General features: G+C 45.8%; 1 protein-coding gene across 1 annotated transcript in view; it reads left to right on the top strand.

Moving 5' to 3' along the window:
• FAF1 (Fas associated factor 1) overlaps positions 1-6,147 on the top strand; it is a 163,031-nt gene extending 156,884 nt beyond the window's left edge. The window contains exon 19 of the mRNA XM_065657013.1: positions 3,027-6,147. Coding sequence (XP_065513085.1) covers positions 3,027-3,110 — 84 coding nt within the window. The 3' untranslated portion in view covers positions 3,111-6,147. The remainder of the gene's footprint in view (positions 1-3,026) is intronic.
• The last annotated feature ends 13,893 nt before the right edge of the window (positions 6,148-20,040 follow it).

Genomic DNA, 20,040 nt, shown 5'->3' with positions numbered 1-20,040 from the left:
AGCCTTCCTTGAAGAGTGAGGAGTGTTAAAGGTTGCACAGAAAGTCATTTGCCTGAAGACGAGAACTCCCTGGGCACTATTTGCTTTGGCTTTGGGACAGCCCTGAGTGTGCACACATGGTATTCTACAGAATTCTGTGAGCTTGAGTATTAGAAATTTTGCTGTCACTTGAGTTACACTCCCTCAGCATATGAACATTGTGTCCTTCCTCTGCCACTCTCCTCACGACGTATGTTTGGAACAGTGTAGAGCCTCTTTTTAAGGGGTTGTAGTTTACCTTTCTTTATAAAGTACTTACCTTAGCAAAACCACAAAAAATATTTTAAAAATACATTAACCTCACCAGTTGGTATCGCCATGTGACATGTGAGTGGACTCTTAGAACGCATGTGACTGGTAGAAAGTCAGATATTGTAGGAGTTGAAAATAGAGAGAAACACCATGCTTGTAGGATTTGTTTAGGCCTTCAACAAATGCTGAATGCTTATTTTGGTGCATTTTGCAACTTTAATCAAGAAAGCGTTGGGTGCTTACGTAATCTCATTGAGTTCAGCAGGATCAAATCAGATTCAATACATATATAAACATGCTTAAATGATTTCCTGTGTAACACAACAAAACACAAAAAAATCTTTAAATAATAAAGGTGTAGGGGGGTTGGACAATGTAACTTACATAACGTGCAGAGCTGTTTTGAATTGAGCACCATGCAATGACATCAGAGCTAAGGATCATCAGCACTGCAGTGGACTCCAGAATTTATCCTAATGGTAATGAAACAAGGTACACAGATTTAAATATGAAGGTATTTTAATACTTTGCATTATGAAATAATCCACGTAAATGTATTTAAGTGAACAAAATTTATTAAAACACTACATTGGGCGCACTTTTGCTGGCTACAGCTCTTTCGGGGTCCTTTGATCTCTATTATACATCATTCTTTGGTTTCTAATTCTGTTTTAAAGTACTGTAAGCTGCAGAGCATCTTAGGTCTTATATTTCGTCTGTTTACAAGATAAACCATTTATTTTGGTAGGAGGTATGTTCACTAATAAGGCTTCTATTCTTCGTAGTAAACAACATATTAACAAACCACAAATAACAAAGTAGAAGCTGCAGAAGGATTATGGTGTGATAATTAAGTACAATGGCGACCCATATGAACAGAAAATGCCAAGGAGCTAAAACAAAGCAACAACAGCTTTGTTTGTTGACAGATGCAGGAGCCATATTGTTAGTTAATTGGGTAATGGTGTGAACATTTGCAAACTCTGCTGTCCCTCGGCGAATTCGGCAGCACGCTGAAATTGCGGTGAAAAGCTGCACAGCCCTTTTGCTGCACGAACCGCACGGAGCTTTTAGCTCACCTGCCAAGTGCGGAGGCATCGGGGAAGGGACATCAGGAGTTGTTATTATTTCAGGTACCTGAAGTTTGCAAACCTTAGAGTTGAGGCCAGGATATGTATCTTGAATTACACTCAAGTGAATAATAGGTTTCCATACGGTTGCAGTCTGGAAGATTGTGTTCATTGCCTAGGCTTACTTTTCAGATTCTTTTTTTTCCCAAATGTAGAAGGGATTTGTTCTGTCTTTCCCAGCTTTTCTTTTGGGGGGGGAAAAAAAAAAGTTGCAAGATTTGTGAATTGCGGAGACCCCTGTTTGCCTCGCTTTCTGTGCCTATGTGCAATAGTGGACTGTAGCAGAATACCAAAACATTAGAAAATGCAATAAGATACTTAATTAGCCTACTTCTGTAATCACAAACTTAAATGCACTACTTTGGCTGGTTTTTTACATAACAGGCTTGCTTTCTAAGATAATAACATTTCAATAATTTAAGCAGCATCTGTGGAGGAATGCATAATTGGACTGTCGATAATAGGAATCTAAAATTGAGTCTGGTTTTTATAAATTATTTTTCTCTTCAGACATTTAGCAATAACTAACCATGGTACATGAAGTTTAAGAAAATACGTTCCTGCTTTGGGAATCAAAATAATCTGTTTGTTTGGGGGTTTTTTAATTGTTTTTGTTTGTTTGGGGGGGGGTTGTTTTTGTTTTAAATTCTGTTGCAAGCAGAGAGGTGAAATGACATTGATTCCAATGGATTTAGAAAGCGATAAGCTTTTAATATTTGTTTAAATAATTATCTGTAATTATCCGATAAAACAATGGAAATACAAATATATTTTGTTTGCCTGATTTAGTTGAGGGGACGAGAAATAGGAGCAATACTGGTTTTGTTAATTGGTAACAGAATTAGTAAGTTATGCTTTTAAGAAAAAAATAGCATTTCTTAATAATTCATAGCATTTGGTGTGCTTGACACAATGCTTTCAAAAAATAAGAATAATAACTTTAGAAAGTAGTGGCTTTATACAATGGTATATAAAACAAATTTTGCTTTGGAAAAAAATGTTTATTGGTGTGCATTTGCATTTATATAGCAAAAGACTAAGGATATGTTATTCACAAGCAAACTTCTGATAACTAGTGTGCTCACGCAGCAAAACAAACTAAAACAGAATTACCAGGGAAAATAAGTTTAAAAATGGAAGTGAAAAAGAAAAGTTTCACCTTTCAATGGGGGGAATCAAGTTGGGAATCACTTTGTCAATCAACTGCTTGCACCATCACTTTGATTAAAATTTTAGGAAACTTATCTGGGACTACAGTTTTATTTTTCATCTCAACTCATGTGTTCTAGTAATCCTTCCAAAAGATCTTAACTTTCACAAAAATGGATCTATTCAGGCATTGGTTTATGGTAGAAAACCAGACCTTCTTGGAATTAATGTTGTGGATTCTGTTTATTATTATTCTGGTTATTGTTATTACAAAATAATAATGAAAATAACACACAAATATCTGTTTCTTAATCCACATCTTGGGAATTCATACTCTCAACTTCAGTTACCACTGACAGAGGCACTCAAAACTCTCCCCAGTGGAAATCTGCCCTGTGAAGATAAACAGTCCCAAAAAGTCTACTTACCCCTATCTTCTTGTTCTTATCTTTACAGGTGACCCAGCTGGATCCAAATAAATCATTACTGGAGGTAAAACTGTATCCTCAAGAAACCCTTTTCCTAGAGGCAAAAGAATAGATCGAACAAGATTGTAGGACTGATCATCCTTGGAGAAGCCAGAGGCGGAGCATCCAAAGGAGACTTCTGTCCACGCCACCTTGTACTATCACCCAACTCAACCCAATGTCACAACTTTGCCTCTTGCGAGAATCCTGAAAAATTGAAAAAACATAGCTAAAGTTTCACTTACATATGTTTCCAGCCTCATTTAAATGAGCAGAGGATAAAATTCTGCTATGAACACTGAACATTATGACTCTGTTGCTCACTTATCATCCAGCTTTTGTTACAATTAATGCACTGTTAAAATGTGAGTGATTGTTAAGTAGAATTTTTACTCCTCAAATGCCCCTTTTTCACCAAGAAATCTTGGACATTTCTGCCTGTACTTTTGACACTAGAATGCTGTATATTTGATATCTCGCTGAGCCAGTGCTCTCATATATATGCATTTTATTTCTGTGTTTGAATTTCTACTTTGTCAAGTAATTTAAAAAGGCAGAAAAAAAATTCTCAGCCATGGAAATTTAACAGTATTATGGTAGAAAGCATATAATTTTTGTTAGTACTTTCTGACTTCTTTGATAAGATGTAAGGTTTTGTTTGAAGAATATAGTTTGACATATATGCGAGATATTTATTTACTAGTTCTGCTTTGGGTCTCAGTTCTGATTCAGTTTAGGAAGTATTTTCCATTACATTGCAGTGTGCGAAACTGCTTATTGCATGATGTGAATATTTAAATAACATTAGGAATGGCCAGTACCAGAAACCTGGTATCTTGCCAACACTTCAGGAATCAGCTGATATTGAATATCAGCTGTTAAAAACTTTTCAAATACCAGATACAAAAGTTCTTTATTTCTCATTATGAAAGAACGGGCAGTTCCCATTTTAGCCGTTTTCCTTCATTCTGGCACTTGTTTGTATCCCATTACTCTGCTGGTTTAAAGCACCTTGTTTGGTTGATCAAACAATGAGTATCTTAAGAGGTGGTGTAACTAGAAATCTGCCTTATTATTGCACACTTTGGACATTTTAACAATAGATTACTGATCCCATCTCAAATGAAAGAAATCCTAGTTCTCTTGTCTGAAATGTACGCACCAAGTACCTGCTATCTGATGTGGGAAAATCCAGTACTTTTAAGTTTCTCAACCATAGAATGAGCATACTGACCCTAAGACCATAAGGTACACTTGATGCCAAACCTGCATCAAAACTGGTTTGGTGGGGGAGTTTTGCCTTTTTTTTTTAATCTCTGGGCTTGCAGAATAGTGCACAATAGCACTACAGAATCATCATCTGCTAATCAAACCTTTTTTTTTAAAGCCTGTCACACTGATTTCCATATATGTTTATATGTAATTCGTAGTGTTTATTGTAGCAAAATGAGTTCTGATTTGAAAATTTTATACTAAGCAAAAACCAATTGCACACATCTTTTAGTCTTTTTTTCTTTAGAAGGATGGTGATGTAAAATTAAATGTATGCCTATTATTAGGGTGTTAGTGAAGCTGATATATTGTTACCTTTACCAAAAATGCAAATTTCTGAGCAGGGAAAGCCTTATTCTACCTTTTATAATTCTGTAATTAGTGAGTGCTACATCAGACACTTTTAGAAGCGAAGTATCTATGACAAAAGATTTGAAAGTGTAAGCAAATTCTAATCATTTGCAGTTCACAAATAAAAGGATTCATAGCCGATAGCAAGATAAATTTACGTGTAATGGAAAGCTGAACGCAGACACTTCATTCTGAACTTTTGTTTTCTTACCAAAAAAAATACACCGTGTATATTAAATAAGAAATTAACGTAGGTTGCAAATTGGGGTGATGCTGTTTCTACAAACAATCACAGTAACACGTACGGCGGGATTTTTAAGTGATGCATATCTTTCTTTTTCTTCAGATTAGCTCTTCCTTCTAAGCTGGCTGTTGAGGAAAGGAATTGCTGAAAAGGAATTGCTGAAATACTGCTACACAAAGCGAGGCGACCTTTCAGCTAACTTGTTTATATTAATCTGTTCTGTTTAACTTTTGTTTAATCTAATCAGGCTGTTTCCTCTCACTCAACTTTATTTCTGTATTTTGACTATATATTCTTTACTTTGATACTAGTTTCATAAACTTATTAAATGTGGCTTGAATATTTGTTGAACTTGTTGAAGTCAGTGCTCCCAAGGTTTGTTTGGCCTTTTTTTTTCTAAGTTCTTTTAGTTCTATTTTTTTTCTCCATTTTGTTCATATTACGAAATAGACTGTCATTACCAAAATGTCCTAGTGATAATTAACTGGAAGTGTTCAAAGTGGTGGCGTTACTGTCCTCTGATACAGAGATACCAAGATCGGTATATAGGGATCATTCTGCCACAACGTAAACAAGTGTATCACTCTTTAAATAAAACATGATTTTGGTCCTTAAATACTTTGGGCCTGATTTCAAGAAGCAGCCATCTAGAGTCACCTTTCCAAATTACACCCTCAGTGCAAACCAGTCCCTGTGTAGAAACATTAACATTCTACGCCATCATTTTCTGCTCTCCAAAACCAAGGTATTCACTTACAGGCTCTGCTGGCGTGGTTAATTAGTCTACAGACTAATTCTGTAATCCTGTAATACCCTAAAACTGTAACACTGCCGCTGCAGAGCGTATCCCTGATTCTACCTTTTTATCTTCAGGTTCTTCACATCCATGGATTATCATCAACGCGATTAATGCATTAGTTTTAAGTCTTAAGGAATTGCTGTTAATGAATGGAATCCTGCGCGATGTGCCGGGTTTCGTTACTGCCCTTCGGGGCGTTACGGTGAAGGTGGGCACACTCTGGCTTTTGAAGAAACTTCTCACCTGTTGCATTGGTGTTTGAAATCATTATTAGAGATGTGCGGAACACGGGTGTTTGCTCTGTATTCTCTGCGTTTACACTCTGAAATTTAGCGAGAGTGCTGAGGGTGTTTCTAATGGAGCAATGTTGGGGGTTTTGTTTATTCTTTTTAATGTAGCAGAAAAGGACTTTGGCTTTCGTAAACTGTACCTACTCAGTGACATTAGCAACTTAAAATAAATTTTCAATTACAGTAATATTTCTACTAAACAGTGATATGATTTCACTCTTCCGTATGTGGGGAAAACTAAAGTCGCCATGACCCAGATTCATAGAAGTACTGAGGTGTTTCGCTAGCTGAGCCTCATGTCCCGACTCTAAAAAAGGCACAGGAAGATTTAGGTGCCTTAAAATAGCGTGTATAACAAGCAAAAAATATGTAAGTAGGTCCCCAAACAAAGCAAAAAAACCCACAGAATGCAGAGTCACAGTGGAGAGTCACTGGCAGACAGAACCAGCAGCTGGTTGGAGCGGCTGGTAGGAGATGCTGAGGATGGAGATGTCTGTGGGTCCTGACGGGAGGCAGCCGAGCTCCTGCGCTCTGCTGGACCGGGCTCGGGGCTCACAGCGCCGGGACTGAACGTCACGGTAAGCGCTGAGTCCTTTCTTCCAACATTTGCACAGGATACTTTCCTATTTTGAAACAGCGATGGTGGCCTTCTCCTGAGCCTTCCGGTTTTCACTTAATTTTACTTTGCACTGAAGTTTTCCCATATTGTGAGTGAAGAGAAACGAGTCCCTACCCCTACATTTCAGAAGCAACCTTAACACCAGCCCTGTACAGGCTGCTCTTCACGTGTGTACTTGCCCTCTCCTGCCCAAGCTGCTGGGCGGCCGAAGCACCGGGCTCAGCGCTTGAGTGTGACCGTACCAGCAGGAGCATCAGTCCTCAGGCTGGCGGATGAGCTGCTGGCCCGGGATGTGCCCTCCAGCCCTTTCCAGTGACTGTTCGTTCCAGCCATTGGTCTTTTCAGATAAACACCCCAGGAAGAGAGACTGAATATTGATTCTGTACCCTAGTCAAATTTTCTTGTTCTGCTGATATGAAAGAGAAGGCAACAGCAGTAGCCTTAACCTTTTCTTTTTTCTTTTTCCTTTTTTTTTTTTTTCTGGACAGGTCATGAAAGCAAGCAGAAATTCCTGTAAATTGTACACAGTATGACAGGCTTCACTACCTGAAACCATTTCCTCACAGGTGACAGATGGAGGAATACCCAATTTAGCACTAAACTTGTCAGGATCCAGGCAGTTTTATACTCAATCTAACCTAGGTCTGCAGTGCTGCCAGGAGAGCCCCCATCTTGCACCAGGACTAGGAAACCTGAGCTAGTGAAAAACTAACCTTTTTTTTTTTTTTTATTCCCAGAGTAGTTTTCAGACTGACTCTGCTGGCTGGTTGGCTGTGTGTACCCCAGCAGGGACTAAAAGCAGAAGGCGGAGCTTGCAGGGGTGAGCAATGGAGAGAAGGAGAGGAGAGGAGAGGAGAGGAGAGGAGAGGAGGAAGGGCTGCTCCTTTGGACAGCAGTGCCGATTTACATGGGATTATATTGATCATGGTTCTCAAAATAGATATTTTTAATGCCTTGTTATTGCTTTTAAATGTTCCATTCACTTTTCGATTTCAACCAAATTAAACAAGTGATATTAAACAAGTTTTGCTATCTGAAGTTTCCATAAGTTTTGTCAAAGCTGGCAGCCCAAAATTCAAGAAACGGGAAGGCAGACAGGGGGTACGGTGAGTGTGTGTGGTGGGGACAAGGCTCGCTCCACACTCAACTCTTACAAGCCACTCCAGACCTCAGAGAGCAGCCCCAGTGTCCTACCTGCAGGGAAAAAAAAGTTTCACCTGGTTTCAATGTCTTCTTAGATGCCAGAGAATTTGGTCCTTAGTCGGGGCTTTTCTCTGTGGATTCTTTAATGTGTAATAAAGACCGAAGTCATGCTGCAGCATTGCTATAATTCAATTAAAATGTCACATAACTGCTGGTCATAGAGGTAGGCTTCGTTAGTTCCTGTGCTCACAAAACTATTGGTTAGCACGATCATTCTTTTGTACTTACAGTGAGTTTCATTTACTGTTTTGCCAACTCCATGTTGTGACAGTCTTCCACAGTTCATTGCTGTTCACTTTCGATCCAGTCACCTCGAACGAGTTTGTATCATTCATTAATATCATCTCACTACCGACAGCTTTTTCCAGATCACGTGCAAGTACCTTGAGTAACAGGTTCCCCCCCAGATCCTTGGGGACATTGCTGGTGTCCTTGTGAAAACTATTGCTTACTGCTTCCAGCTATCCATCTCTGAGGAATACTCCTTTTTTTTTCCTTTTTTTCTCTCAAGAAAAGATGTTTCCCCTGTAGTAAATTCCACGGCAAATGATTGGCTTAGTTTTCCTGCAATTGCCCTCCTTTCATTAAGTACTCCTTTTACACCCTGAAAACATATTAGTCCAATTATCTCTCTGGCAGGTTTCCCATTTCTGGTATTTTTAATGATCTTTTACACTTTTGGCAGTTGTTCCTCAAGGTCTGTCAGTTGTTTAGTTTTTGGTTTGTGTCTTCCAACAGTTAACTTTCCACAGTCGGGTTCTTTTCTGTTCTCCACATTTGAGTCGGTCTTTCAGTTGCATCCTTTGCATCACGTGGCTCCACCGCTGCTCGTGGGCCTTCTCAAGTCTTTTCAGGTAAGACGTACGTGTACGCCGAGGATCTGAGTGTCTTCAAATAGTTGTGATTACAATTCTGTGGCCTAATTTCCCTTCCTTATCTTCCTCTTCATACAGTTTTCTTCCTAAGGAGAAATACTACTACGGTGATTTTTTTTTTTTTTAAATAAAACAGCGAATATATTCATTTACCTTGAAATGTCTTTTCTATCATTTTATTTGCCTCTAGCTTTATCTGACCTATTGTCACAGCCCCCATGATCATGAGTTACTACCACTCATAAGTATTTCATACCTTGTAACTACAGCACCCTATTCATGATCTTGTCTTTTTGAAATTTACCAAGATACCTCCCATTCTGTTTCAGCCATTTTAGAAGTTTTTAAATTATCCTAATATGTATGTAGAAATTTTTTTTCTAGGTCTATATGCCCTGATTAATCAGGACTTTTGTTGTGTAAGGAAAAGCAACCATTTCCAAAATGCGGTAGCAACTGAGAAGGGATTTTTTTTTTACTGACAATTATAAATGCACTTATCTACAGAGGAAGTTAATAAATTATTTTGTGGTTCTAACTGAAAAAATCTAGGGGTTTTTCAGAACTTAAGTATAACCTGTGAATTACAGAGAACACTGAGTTGCTGAAAAATACTTCTGCGTTTTCAAGGTTTGGACGAAGGTGAGCAAGACGTCATGTCACTGTTGGAGATTCTCTAACACAGAAACAAAAGATGAACTGAGGCTTTCAATATTATAATTCCTTGTAAAGTTTGGTAAACTAAAAGTTAAAATGGATTGAACAATCTTCCCTAGTCATGTGAAAAGTGGTTTTACGCACATGTATTAAAAGCATTAAAGTACTCTCAACTGGGAAGTCTTGGTAAACACAAAACACTCCTTTCATTTTACGAGCAATTTCAAGGCAGATGTGCAGTTTACTCATTTGAAAATTACATTTTGGCAGCTGTAGCACTCTTCATCATTTCCTGTATTTTAGATGTTTTCAAGTGTATTTTTCCCTTCAGATAATGCTTATTATCATATTTGCCTTCTTGTCAGCAAGGAATCACTATGCACAAGCAGTATTTCTTATCAATCAAAAAATGCCAGATTCAGCAGAACACACATTCTAACCAGTTAACCCTTTGAGAATTCTTAATTTGGCTTTACAAACACCCTGCTAGTTTTATTGGGATTTATCCAGCTGCCATCGTAGCCTGCTTCTGGAATCAAACCAATTCCTTATGAAATTATCATAGTTTTCCAAAATGAATCAAAGTGGTGATCTGGTAACTCTACTGTTTTATTGAAGGAAGAATGCTTCTAGTAACAGAAATAATTAAGGAAATAAAAATTAGATTAATGCCACTGGATTCCATAATCTAATGCCTGCTTTAAGATTCACTGTGGTCAAATAGAAAATACTGTAAAATATACTTAGCTACTACAGTTCTTAGTAGTAGCACAGCACAACCGATCATGCTACACGCAAGTTGTGCTCTCTGTGCTGAAAAGGGCAATAGTATTAAGAGTCACCGTGTTGCTTTTATGCCATAATGTAGTAAAATAATTTCCCATAAGCAACCTGAATCCTTAGGAGACCAATTAAACTCACTTTATGGCAGTTCTCCACCACTGGGTTGGTGAAAAGGGGGTGGTCACAGCAGGATAAGAATCAAGCTCATAAATGAAGAGCAGCCAAAGCAGAGTACTATGAAAGAATGGAAATTATAGTGCCAAAAAGGCTGTCAAAGAATAAAGTGTTGTTACAGAAATATTAACTTAGGTTTGATCTTTCTATTTGAAATTCCGGCTACTAACGGAATCCTCCTTCCAATAAATTATTATTCTCATTATTTTAAAAACATTATAAAAATTAATAATTTTTATAATTACTTGCCTATTATAATCTTATAGCAAGGAATTTATCTTCCAAGAGAAAGTGGAATTTATTCCCCTCAAAGTGTAATGTGGACTTAAAAAAAAAAAAATCTTTCCGTTACCATAATCACAGATATTTTTGATTGCAGGCGATCCACTTATCTCAAACGGAAAATGGATTTTCAGGTTATTTATGCACCACTAGGAAAAAGGACTAATAATTATTAATAAAGTGTGTAAGGTTCGTATGATTTTTAAGCACAGAATGAGGCTAAAGACTTTATACTCTCTGTACAACGTTCTAGTCTGTATCATTGCCTAAGCACCACAGAATAATATTGCCTCCTCCTCACTAGAGAGGAAATGAACTATTTTACAGAGGAAAAGAATGTTATTAATAATGAAAAAGAGGCCCTGTTCTTACACGAAAGTATTATCCAGACTTGGAATTACATGAGAAAATATATTTAAACACAGACCCACTGTAATATTAGTCTCAAAATCAATGATGAATTCTTGGCGTGCTATCTCAGGGGAAGAAAGTCTCCACTGCAGCGCAAACCACCAAAAAAAGATGGAGGAGTCCTTTTGGTAGACGATTTCTTGGCAACCAGTTTGTCCTGCCTGAGGTAATGAAAATCTCCAGAGCTGGGAGGAAAAAGCACGACGGTTCTTCAGCCAAAAGAAGATAAAGGAAAAAAAGCTTGCACGAGTTATTCAACCTCACGTTTCCCCCCTCACCCTGTGATGATAACTTGTTGTGCCTCATAAATTCAACTGTTTTGAGTAACCGTTTGGTAGTACCGAGTGCTTAATGGCTTGTACCCGAGAATTAACCATTCTCTGTCTTCTCCTTTCTAACACCACCTTTCTCTCCAGATGTTCGGAAAGCAGCCGCCTGGCCCTCCCTCAGCTCCGCCCCGGTGGCCGATGGCAGATTCATGCCCATGGCCAGCAGCCCCTGTCCCTTGCCATGGCACCTTCACCATCGCATCTCCCAAAGCCCCACCACCACGCGTGTGCTTCACCACCAAGTCAGGACTTTTTCTCCTCCGTGTTTTTGGGGCTTGATACCAAGTTTCCTGGCCGCTCCACCGGGGGTTACGTGGAAGCGCCGGGTGCGGGCGGCAGCTGAGGAGCAGCGGCCGAGGGGCCGCGCCTGCGGGAGCCAAAGGCCCCTTGGCCTCGCTGCCCCACCGGGGCGTTCGCAACTTGCCGGGCCACACACCGAGAGACACCCTGACAGGGGAGGGAGAAAAGCCGCTGGCTCCTCTGTCAGCGACCAGGGCCGGCAGTTTGTCGGCCCGCGCCCCCGGCGCTGCGGTGGGAAACGGCAGCGGCCCGCCCGGTGTCCCGCAGCCGGACCCCGTCACCGCCTGCCCTGCCCGCCCCACCGAGGGATTTGCCCCGTGGGGAGCGGGACACCCCCGCCACCCCCCGGCACAGGCCGGGCTGGAGCCGCAGCGCCAGGCGAGGAGCCGGAGGGGTCGTGGCGAACCGCGCCTTCGCACCTCGGGGCCGGCGAGCTCCCCCGTGAAAACGTCGGCGCGAAAGAAAAGGGTGGAGAGAGAAGACGCCTCCCAGCCCCTCGGGGAGCCGCCCGCGCCCAGCAGCCGCCCCTCAGTCTCTCCCGTGCTGGGGAGAAGCCGTCGGCGGAAAATCCCCACCGGGCACCGAGGCGGCGGGCGGCAGCGTTATCCCCGCTGGCCCGGGCGGAGCAGTGACCAGCCGCGGGGCGCAGGGTGAAGCCGAGCACCGGTACCGGGGCCGCCCGGGGGAGCGCGCAGCGGGGCAGCGGTGCGGAGCCGCTCCCCGGGCTCCCGCTTTCCTGCCCGCCCGCCGCGCATCCTCCGCGGCCGCCCCGGTTGCGCTGTGAGCGCGGAGCTGGCTGCGCACGCCGGACCGGCTCTGCCCGCACGGCCGCGGGGGAAAGTGCCGTTCTCCCCAGCCATAAAAATTAAAAAAATGTTTTAAATCGGGTTAAAAGGCGGGAGAAAAAACTGAGCGGGAGCGAGGCCGCTCGTTGCAATTCGTTTGACGGCGGCGTGTGCCTTTCCCCACGGGTGCGGGCGGAGACGCTCAGTCCTGCGCTGGGCGCAGGGGCGCACACGAAAAATTTGGGCATTACCGGAGGAAAAAAAAAAACAAAAAACAAAAAACACAGTACATGGAGTCGAAAGCCCTGGCATTGTCCCAGCGCTGCCCGGTCCCGCGGGGCTGATGGCACCCGGCGCGGCACGGGGACGGGGCTGAACCGTGCCGCGGTACATTGAGGATGGTCCGTCATTAACTTAAGAGAAGTCTGTGTTTGCGTAAGGGCCCCATTAAATAGGGTATGTTAACCGTAAAAAGAATACAAGGATTTTTTTCCCTTTAGTGCGTGTGGTTTTTGATGAAGGGTTCTCTTCTCCCTGCCCTCCGCAAACACTCTCAATATGTCTCTTTAACGAGGTAAGTTGTATTTATCTATCACATTCCGGCAGGATTGTTAAGCTCCTGAGCTCCTAGGGCAACAAACATGGAGGGGGGGAATCCTCTGGAAAATCCGACTGGGGCTGTCATGATCATGAATAAAAATAAAAGGCTTAATCTTCTGCTTTCGGCTAATGAAACAATTTAGCCCCGAAAATATGGAAGCGCTCCGATGTGCGGAGCTGGGCCGGGCAGATGCGGAGCCGCACGGGGGGGGACCTGCCCCGCACCTGGGGGTGCCGGTCCCGCTGCCACGGGCGGGGGCACCTCCCGGCCGCCCCCGCCCCGATCGGGCCGCTCTGCCCCAGCAGGCATGAGGGAACTCGAGGGTTTTTAATTACACTCCTTCCCTTCGCTCCCTTCATTTTTCCGCACCCTTTGCAGCGAGACACACTTGGAATCAGAGTGGTTGTGACATTTTGGTGGCAGCTTATTGTGCGGAACACTTAAAGTTTAAAAAACAAGCCCCATAGAAGTTGAGGGGCTTAAAGCAGCCCCCTTTGTGGGGCAAGACATAGAGTTTTGATTCGGGACAATGGTGTTTCTCAAATTTCTTCCAAAAACCTGCACCCCATCTGTGATCTCAATGAAATCGCTTTTCTCTCTCCCTTCAATTCATTTGGCAAAGGCGAAGCAGATGCATGGGACGGGGTCTGAATCTTAATTATTAGGTTTTACCTGAAACAAAACAGCAAATCCTTTTTACCATGTGTTTGAAGTTAGGAGACGGGTAGGGGAATATAAAATATAATTAAAAAGCTCTCGGATCGTTAAGGAGCTGACAAGAGCCTTTTTAATGAACCTCTCGGAGCGCCCTATAGTAAATTAGCAGAGCGGAGCTTTCCGGAGTCATTCTGGCTCTGAACCGCTGCCTTCCCTTTACCTGCGTGTGCCCGAGTGTTTCCGCGCCGCAGGCCCACGGCTACGAGAGACGCTGCGGCACACGCGTGTTTTCCTGTGCCACGGAAGGCGCCGCTGTCACGCTGGCTCCCAGCAGAGCCTCCGCTGCCCCGCAGCCACCTGCGAGGTGATGGGGAGAGGAGGGGACAGGGGCAGCCCCTGCCCTGCGCGCCCCCCGCCTGCCCGGGCCCGCTCCAGCGTCCCGCGGGGGTTCGCAGCGCTTCCCAAACCCCCGCGCCCCCCTCCCGCCGCCCGCCGCGCATTATCTCAAAGTGCATTTAACCATCAATAAGGTGCGAAGGGAAAATTGTCTGTCACTTTAATCCATGCCCGAGGGGCTGGGAAATAAAAAGGGAGAGGGAGGGAGAGAGAAAGGGTCTTAAAGAGCCTAAAATCCGTACAAGAGCTGTGAGAAAGCGGGAGCCGGGCTCTGCTCCCGGCCATCCCTCAATTAGCAATAAGCTGCCCGTACAGGGGAGTGGGTGCGCGGCAGCATCGCCTTCGAAGGTGAGCGGGTTTGGTTACGGAGACGATCCGTGGTTAAGGAAACGATCGGCTCCGCCGCCCTTCCCGCTCCCGGGGAGCGGGGCAACCGCTCCGGGCCGTCCCGCCGTGCGGCCGGGGAGCGCAGGGCGGCCCCGGGCTCCTCCCGGCCCGCGCTGGGCGATCCCTGCGGGAAAGGGAAATTCCTGCCCACGGCCTCCTCCTCGTCTCTGAATCCGCTCAACTTGCCTCTCGGGGGCGGGTGGGAGAAGGGGAGAGCAGCGCGGGAGGATCGGCGTGGGCACCCCGGCGGCCCCCCCCGCGCAGAGGGGCTGCCCCCCGGCTGGGGGCCCCTGGCTTTCCCCATCCTTAGGGAGAGGCTGCCTCCCCCCGCCTGCTCCGCTAAAGCGATTAAGATTTCTTTCCCTTCCCTTGGGAAGTCCCAGCCAAACCCGGGGGACATCAGCCAGCGCCAGGGACCGTGGGATGGAACCCGGATTTTTAATTTTTAGCTCCAGCGCACGGGGTGGGGGGGATTTTTGTGTATGTATGTGCGCTTTTTTTTTTTTCCCTCTTTCTGTGTCTGTGTGCGTGTGTACGGATGGGCACAAGCTCTCAGAGAAAAGAAATTTTAGAGTAACAACTAAAGGCTTTCTTGTGCAGTTATTTTAAGGGCTTTGTTCGGTGCCTGAAGGGGGATGCGCCCATTTGTTCAGGAGGGGATTCATCACATGGCCCTTTCATGTGAACCAGAGGTTAACAACCTAATGAGCACTTGGTGAAGAGATGAGGCGTGTAAAGAGCCCGATTTTCCCAAATCCTGGGCTGCTGTCTCGTGGATGTGCTACTCTAACCTCTGCTGGGCTAATAGTCTCAGCACTTCCAGCGGGGAGGCCCCGGGAGGCACCCGGGTCCAGCAGCGCTCAGGCAGGGCAGCAGCAGCGGCACAGCCCGTTTCCAATGCCCCACCGGGGAGCCGGGGGGGCCCAGCCCCGCCACTACATATGTTGGGTCAAGTCTCCCCATTGTGAGCGTGTAAAAAGGTGTAAAAACTCAATCATCTGTAGCTTTTTTAAAGGGAGGGCTTACCCTGGATTTGTTGCATAATGGATTGTTAAAAAAGTAGAGGGTTGAATTAAAACTGTTCCCTAGTCACTTTTAATTAGACCACTCTATTTAATTAGCAAAGTTGAAACATGCAATTAAAATTAGCTCAGTTTAGCACGTATTAAAGGAAATGGGGGACGCGGCTCCGGCTCATATTAAAGCGAGTCGGAGGAGAAATGGCGGAGAAGTTTGAGTCTAAGTGAAATGACTCCGTAGAGGTAATTCGGTGAGCGACCATCTGTTAGAGGACCCGCCGTCCTCCCCTCAATTACGAACCCGGTCCTAACGTCTCTATAATGAACCGTCCCCTCAACGCCGATGCGTTACACGCGGCCGGTGTCGTTGGATGGTGCAAAGCGCTTCGAGAGGCTGCATGTGTGTGTATTTATGACACGCTGTTTCCTAAAATCCCGGTGCTGGGACCTGTGCCCGGCCCGGCGGTTGCCCCGGTGGGTCAGGCAGCCCCGCTCCCCCCCCATGGCCCCCAAGGTGCCGGTCCCTGCGGTGCAGCCGCTGGGCTGCGGGGCGGAGAGGAGCCCACGCAGGTATATGTGGAGCCCCGATTTTCCCTAATTTCCTTCCACAAATCTCTCTCCCTTGTCTCTTTTTCCTCCCCCACTGGGAGCCGGGAAATCGAGTTAATAATGTTTCAAATACTTGAGAAGTCCGGGCTAACGGGAGCTCCGTCTACCTTTCCCCGCTCCGGGATCTGAAGAGGTTGCCTGGACTGGGAGGAATGTGCCTTTTTCTTGGTGGGGGGGAGGGTAATTTTCATTATTGTAATATTGGTTTGGGGATAATTACTTTTAATGTCAAAAAGATTTAGTTTAATATCATCTCTATTAGGCTGCTGGGCGGATAATTAAAAGTGAAGATGATAGCAGCAGGGAAACAGATGGCATTTGCTTACTTTGATTCAGTAGGTAAATAATGAAAAAGTCAATGGCAAACCCCCTAGAACAATTGAAACCTTAAAGAGCACTAACATTAGCAGGTACTTACAAACTGTCTTCCGCTAAGAACGAGATGAAAATACACTAATCAAGAACTATATTTCTCTGGGATGCTTCCGGGCGCTGCGCTGCCTCCGGGCGTGCGTGTCTGCCTTCCCCTACATGGCAGCCAATAGATGGGCTCTTTTTAATTAAGATTTTACTACTGTAATTGGGGGAAGATGGAGCGGCACCGTTGCATGCAGCCTTCTCAAACTTTTGCAGGGGAGCAGCGATGCACAGGAAGCCTTTAGGCGAATCAATGGGAGTGAGGAGAGAAATAAACACCGGGAAGATCATGTCTCCCTAAAGAAAAAAAAAAAAAAACACAACAAAACCCAACAAACCGTGTCGCGTTTTATCGAGCTGACCCAGATGTGAGCATTGAGTCTCGGGCGCCGACTCCATGCGTTTCTGGAAGCTGCCAGAGTCAAACACACACCGGGGATAATGAAGCAGCAACAGGGGCACCACGCAACGAAACGCGGCGTTTCTTTTCGTTCCTGTAACGAAGTGACGCCGCTTTTCACGCACCTGGAGGGCGCAGGCTGCCCAAAGCGGGGACCGCGCTGTGCCCCGTAATTCCTGGCTCTGTCCTCCCACCGGCCCGGGGGCTCCGCGGGGCCAGCGGCCGCCTGAGCTCGGCTCGGGCACGGCTCTGGCCGCGGGGGGACCCGCTCGCTCCGGGCTCCCTGTGCCAAACCTGGGCTGCTCCTCCGGGGCCCGCCGAGCCCCGACGGGGGGATGCAAGGAGCTGGGTCCACGCCTCTGCTCTTCTGCTGGCTTTGGCGGTGGTGGAAGGATCTCCCAGAGCCAAGCTGGGAGCGAGGCAAGTCTCGGGGGCTTTAAAGTTGCATTTCGCTGGGTTTGGAGGAATTAATTTCTCTTTCCTCGTAACCTCGCGGCGTCCCGTGCAGCGGGAGCACGGCTGCTCTGTGGGTGCCTAAAACAAACGTCCCCTCCTCCAAGAAAGACACAAGAAGAGAGATGTAAACGAAGATTTTATTGTGCCTGTCAAACAGAAATTAATTGCAGTAGGAGAGAAGGGAGGAAGAAGGACGGTGCAGCAACGGCAACCCCTCCACTGCCTCTCGTACATACTCTTACACACAGAGGGCTCTGCCAGGCCGGGACGAAGCTGGAAAAAGCCCTTACCCCATGCGCAGCCCTGGCCGCGGCTTTGCTGGTCCGGGCTAACTCACAGCCCCGTTGTGTTTTGCTTGATTAAAATCTGCGAAATGCGCGCACTCTTTGTCGAGGCTCACAGCGAAAGTTTCCAAAGGAAAGTGAGAAGGAATAAATTATTATTATTATTATTATTATTATTATTAATATATCAAACCAGTGAACAGTAAGACTCCGGACTCCGAGGCTCTCCTTTTCTGTAGGCGCTTCGGAAGAAAACAACAACAACAACAATTAGTTGGATCGCGTTTGAAAGTGCTCCCTTCAGCGACCAGAGCTGGAAAGAGGAAAGCCCGGGGTTTGCGGAGGAGCGTGACGAGTCCGGAGCGGCCTCGGCCCCGGGTCGGGAGTGACCACGGCGGTAGCGGAGCTTCCCCGGGAGCGGCGGCTTCGCCTCAGCCCCCGAAACCTCCGGGCGCTCAGCAGGGGCTGCCGCGGCCCTTGCGGGGGTGGTGGGAGAGAGTCAGAGGATGGGAAACCGTTTAATGCTCGGAGTATATCAGGAGAACTTGAGACAAATGTCCTCAGTACTTGCTGAATCCTGAGGCTGCGTCGCATTTTCCTGCAATAAACGTTTTTTGAACAAAACCCGGCTATTTCGATGTTGTATTGATACTGAGCGTAATATTTAAAAAGCGATATACGGTTGAGTGTTTTGGATGAGGGGGTGTTGGTAGTGCTGTCTCGGGATAAACATCAGAAACAGGCACTGGGTGTTGATGTGCACAGCGCTAGGACATCGTGTCCTGACTCTGGCAATACAGTCACTGGGGGACGTGCTGCATGAGTCTGCGGAAACTGTGTGAAACATGTTGGGATAGAGATGCTACACATTATGTGTTCAAACCTCTACACCACCGTTTGCAATTTCACTGGGTGGTTAATATTTTGGTTTTGGTTTTGGTTTTTTTCAATATTATATATTTTTGGACACATCTGTTTCTGAAATATACCGTTTAAATCCTTTGTAAACGGAAAGGATAACCCAGCCCTTTAATTTAAATCAAAGCTGAAAGAAAAGGGAACCGGGTAAATCAGCGTAACCCATGTCCTGTGTTGTTGATAATGGGAGGCTGCCTCGGGGGGAAAAGGGAAAGGTATTTGCAGAAAAAAACCCCCACCACAAACCCAAACAAAACTGCCAGGAAGAAGGGAGAACATTTTATCCATGGTAAGCCAACGTAAAACAATATTTTATATGTTTCTCATTCATTCTGATCGAGGTCTAGGAATTCCAAATTAAATCAGATGGTTTGAGTAATTCCCCCCAGAGAATAAAATTTCTGATTGCGAATAAAATTAAGTCGGATATTTTGACTTCGCGGCTGTATTAAATAAAGGTGTTATAACACCTAAATCACGAGAAGTGGCTGGCAGCTGCACACACAGAAAGTCGTGTGGGAAGGCTTTCATTTCGGGGGGGGGGGGGGGGTGGAAATAAAAAGAGGGGAAGAAGGATGTATGTGTATTAAAAATGCTGAGAAGTTGGAGGACTCTGCAATCGTGCTTCTCGCAACCACAGAAATGTGATAAAAGGGAAGGGACGGCGGAGCATCAGCGAGCGCCGCTCGTCCTGCGGCCGTTCCGCGGGACACCGCGGCCGTGCGCGCTGCCCGGGCCGCGCAGGGAGCGGCGGGCACGTCCCGAACAAAACGGGGCTTCCTCTCCTCCCGGCGCGGGGGTCCGAGTGCCGCGGGGAACGGCAGCTCGCCCGGGAGCAGCCCACGCGGGGAGGCGGCGGGGGAAGGTCCCGCAGCGTGGGGATGCTGAGGCGGCCAGAGGGATGCTCTTAGCGATGGTTCCCGTTACGGAGAGTTACGGACACGTGTAATAAAGAACTTTAAAAAGCGGGGAGGAGGATGGAGATGCCTCGTGGGAAACGGGGAGAGCCCTGGGGAAAGGAGACGGCGTTATTTCCCAGCCAAGCTGCCGAAGCGCTACCTCCTCCCCATCACCCGCGAACGTGACGTCAAACCCGGGGGGTTAATGCTAAAACAAAAGCTTCGGGGTTAATATACAGTTACGAGCCAGACAGCCTCCTCCTCAAAAATCAGCCCCTCGGGTTTCTTGTCCCCGCGCGGAACGCGCCTGTTGAACATGTAGTCACGCAAACAGCTGGCGGGAGAAAGAACGAACTTCACTGGCCGGGAGCGAAGGGCGGGCAGGGCTGTCCCCGGGTACAGCGCAAAGACATGCGGAAAATCGCACTCACCTCGGGCTTCTGCTGCGGCAGCGCTGGTAAAATTCACCTGCAGCTGTGGAGTGAGAGAGAGAGGAGAGAGGAGGAGGAGAAAGGAAGAGAGGAATTGGGGAAGGGAGGAAGGAAAATGGAAGGAGAGAGGCATCGTTACCTACTATTACAAAACA

Source organism: Caloenas nicobarica, chromosome Z, assembly GCF_036013445.1.
Source record: "Caloenas nicobarica isolate bCalNic1 chromosome Z, bCalNic1.hap1, whole genome shotgun sequence".
NCBI lineage: Eukaryota > Metazoa > Chordata > Aves > Columbiformes > Columbidae > Caloenas > Caloenas nicobarica.
This window is presented reverse-complemented; position numbering and strand designations above follow the sequence as displayed.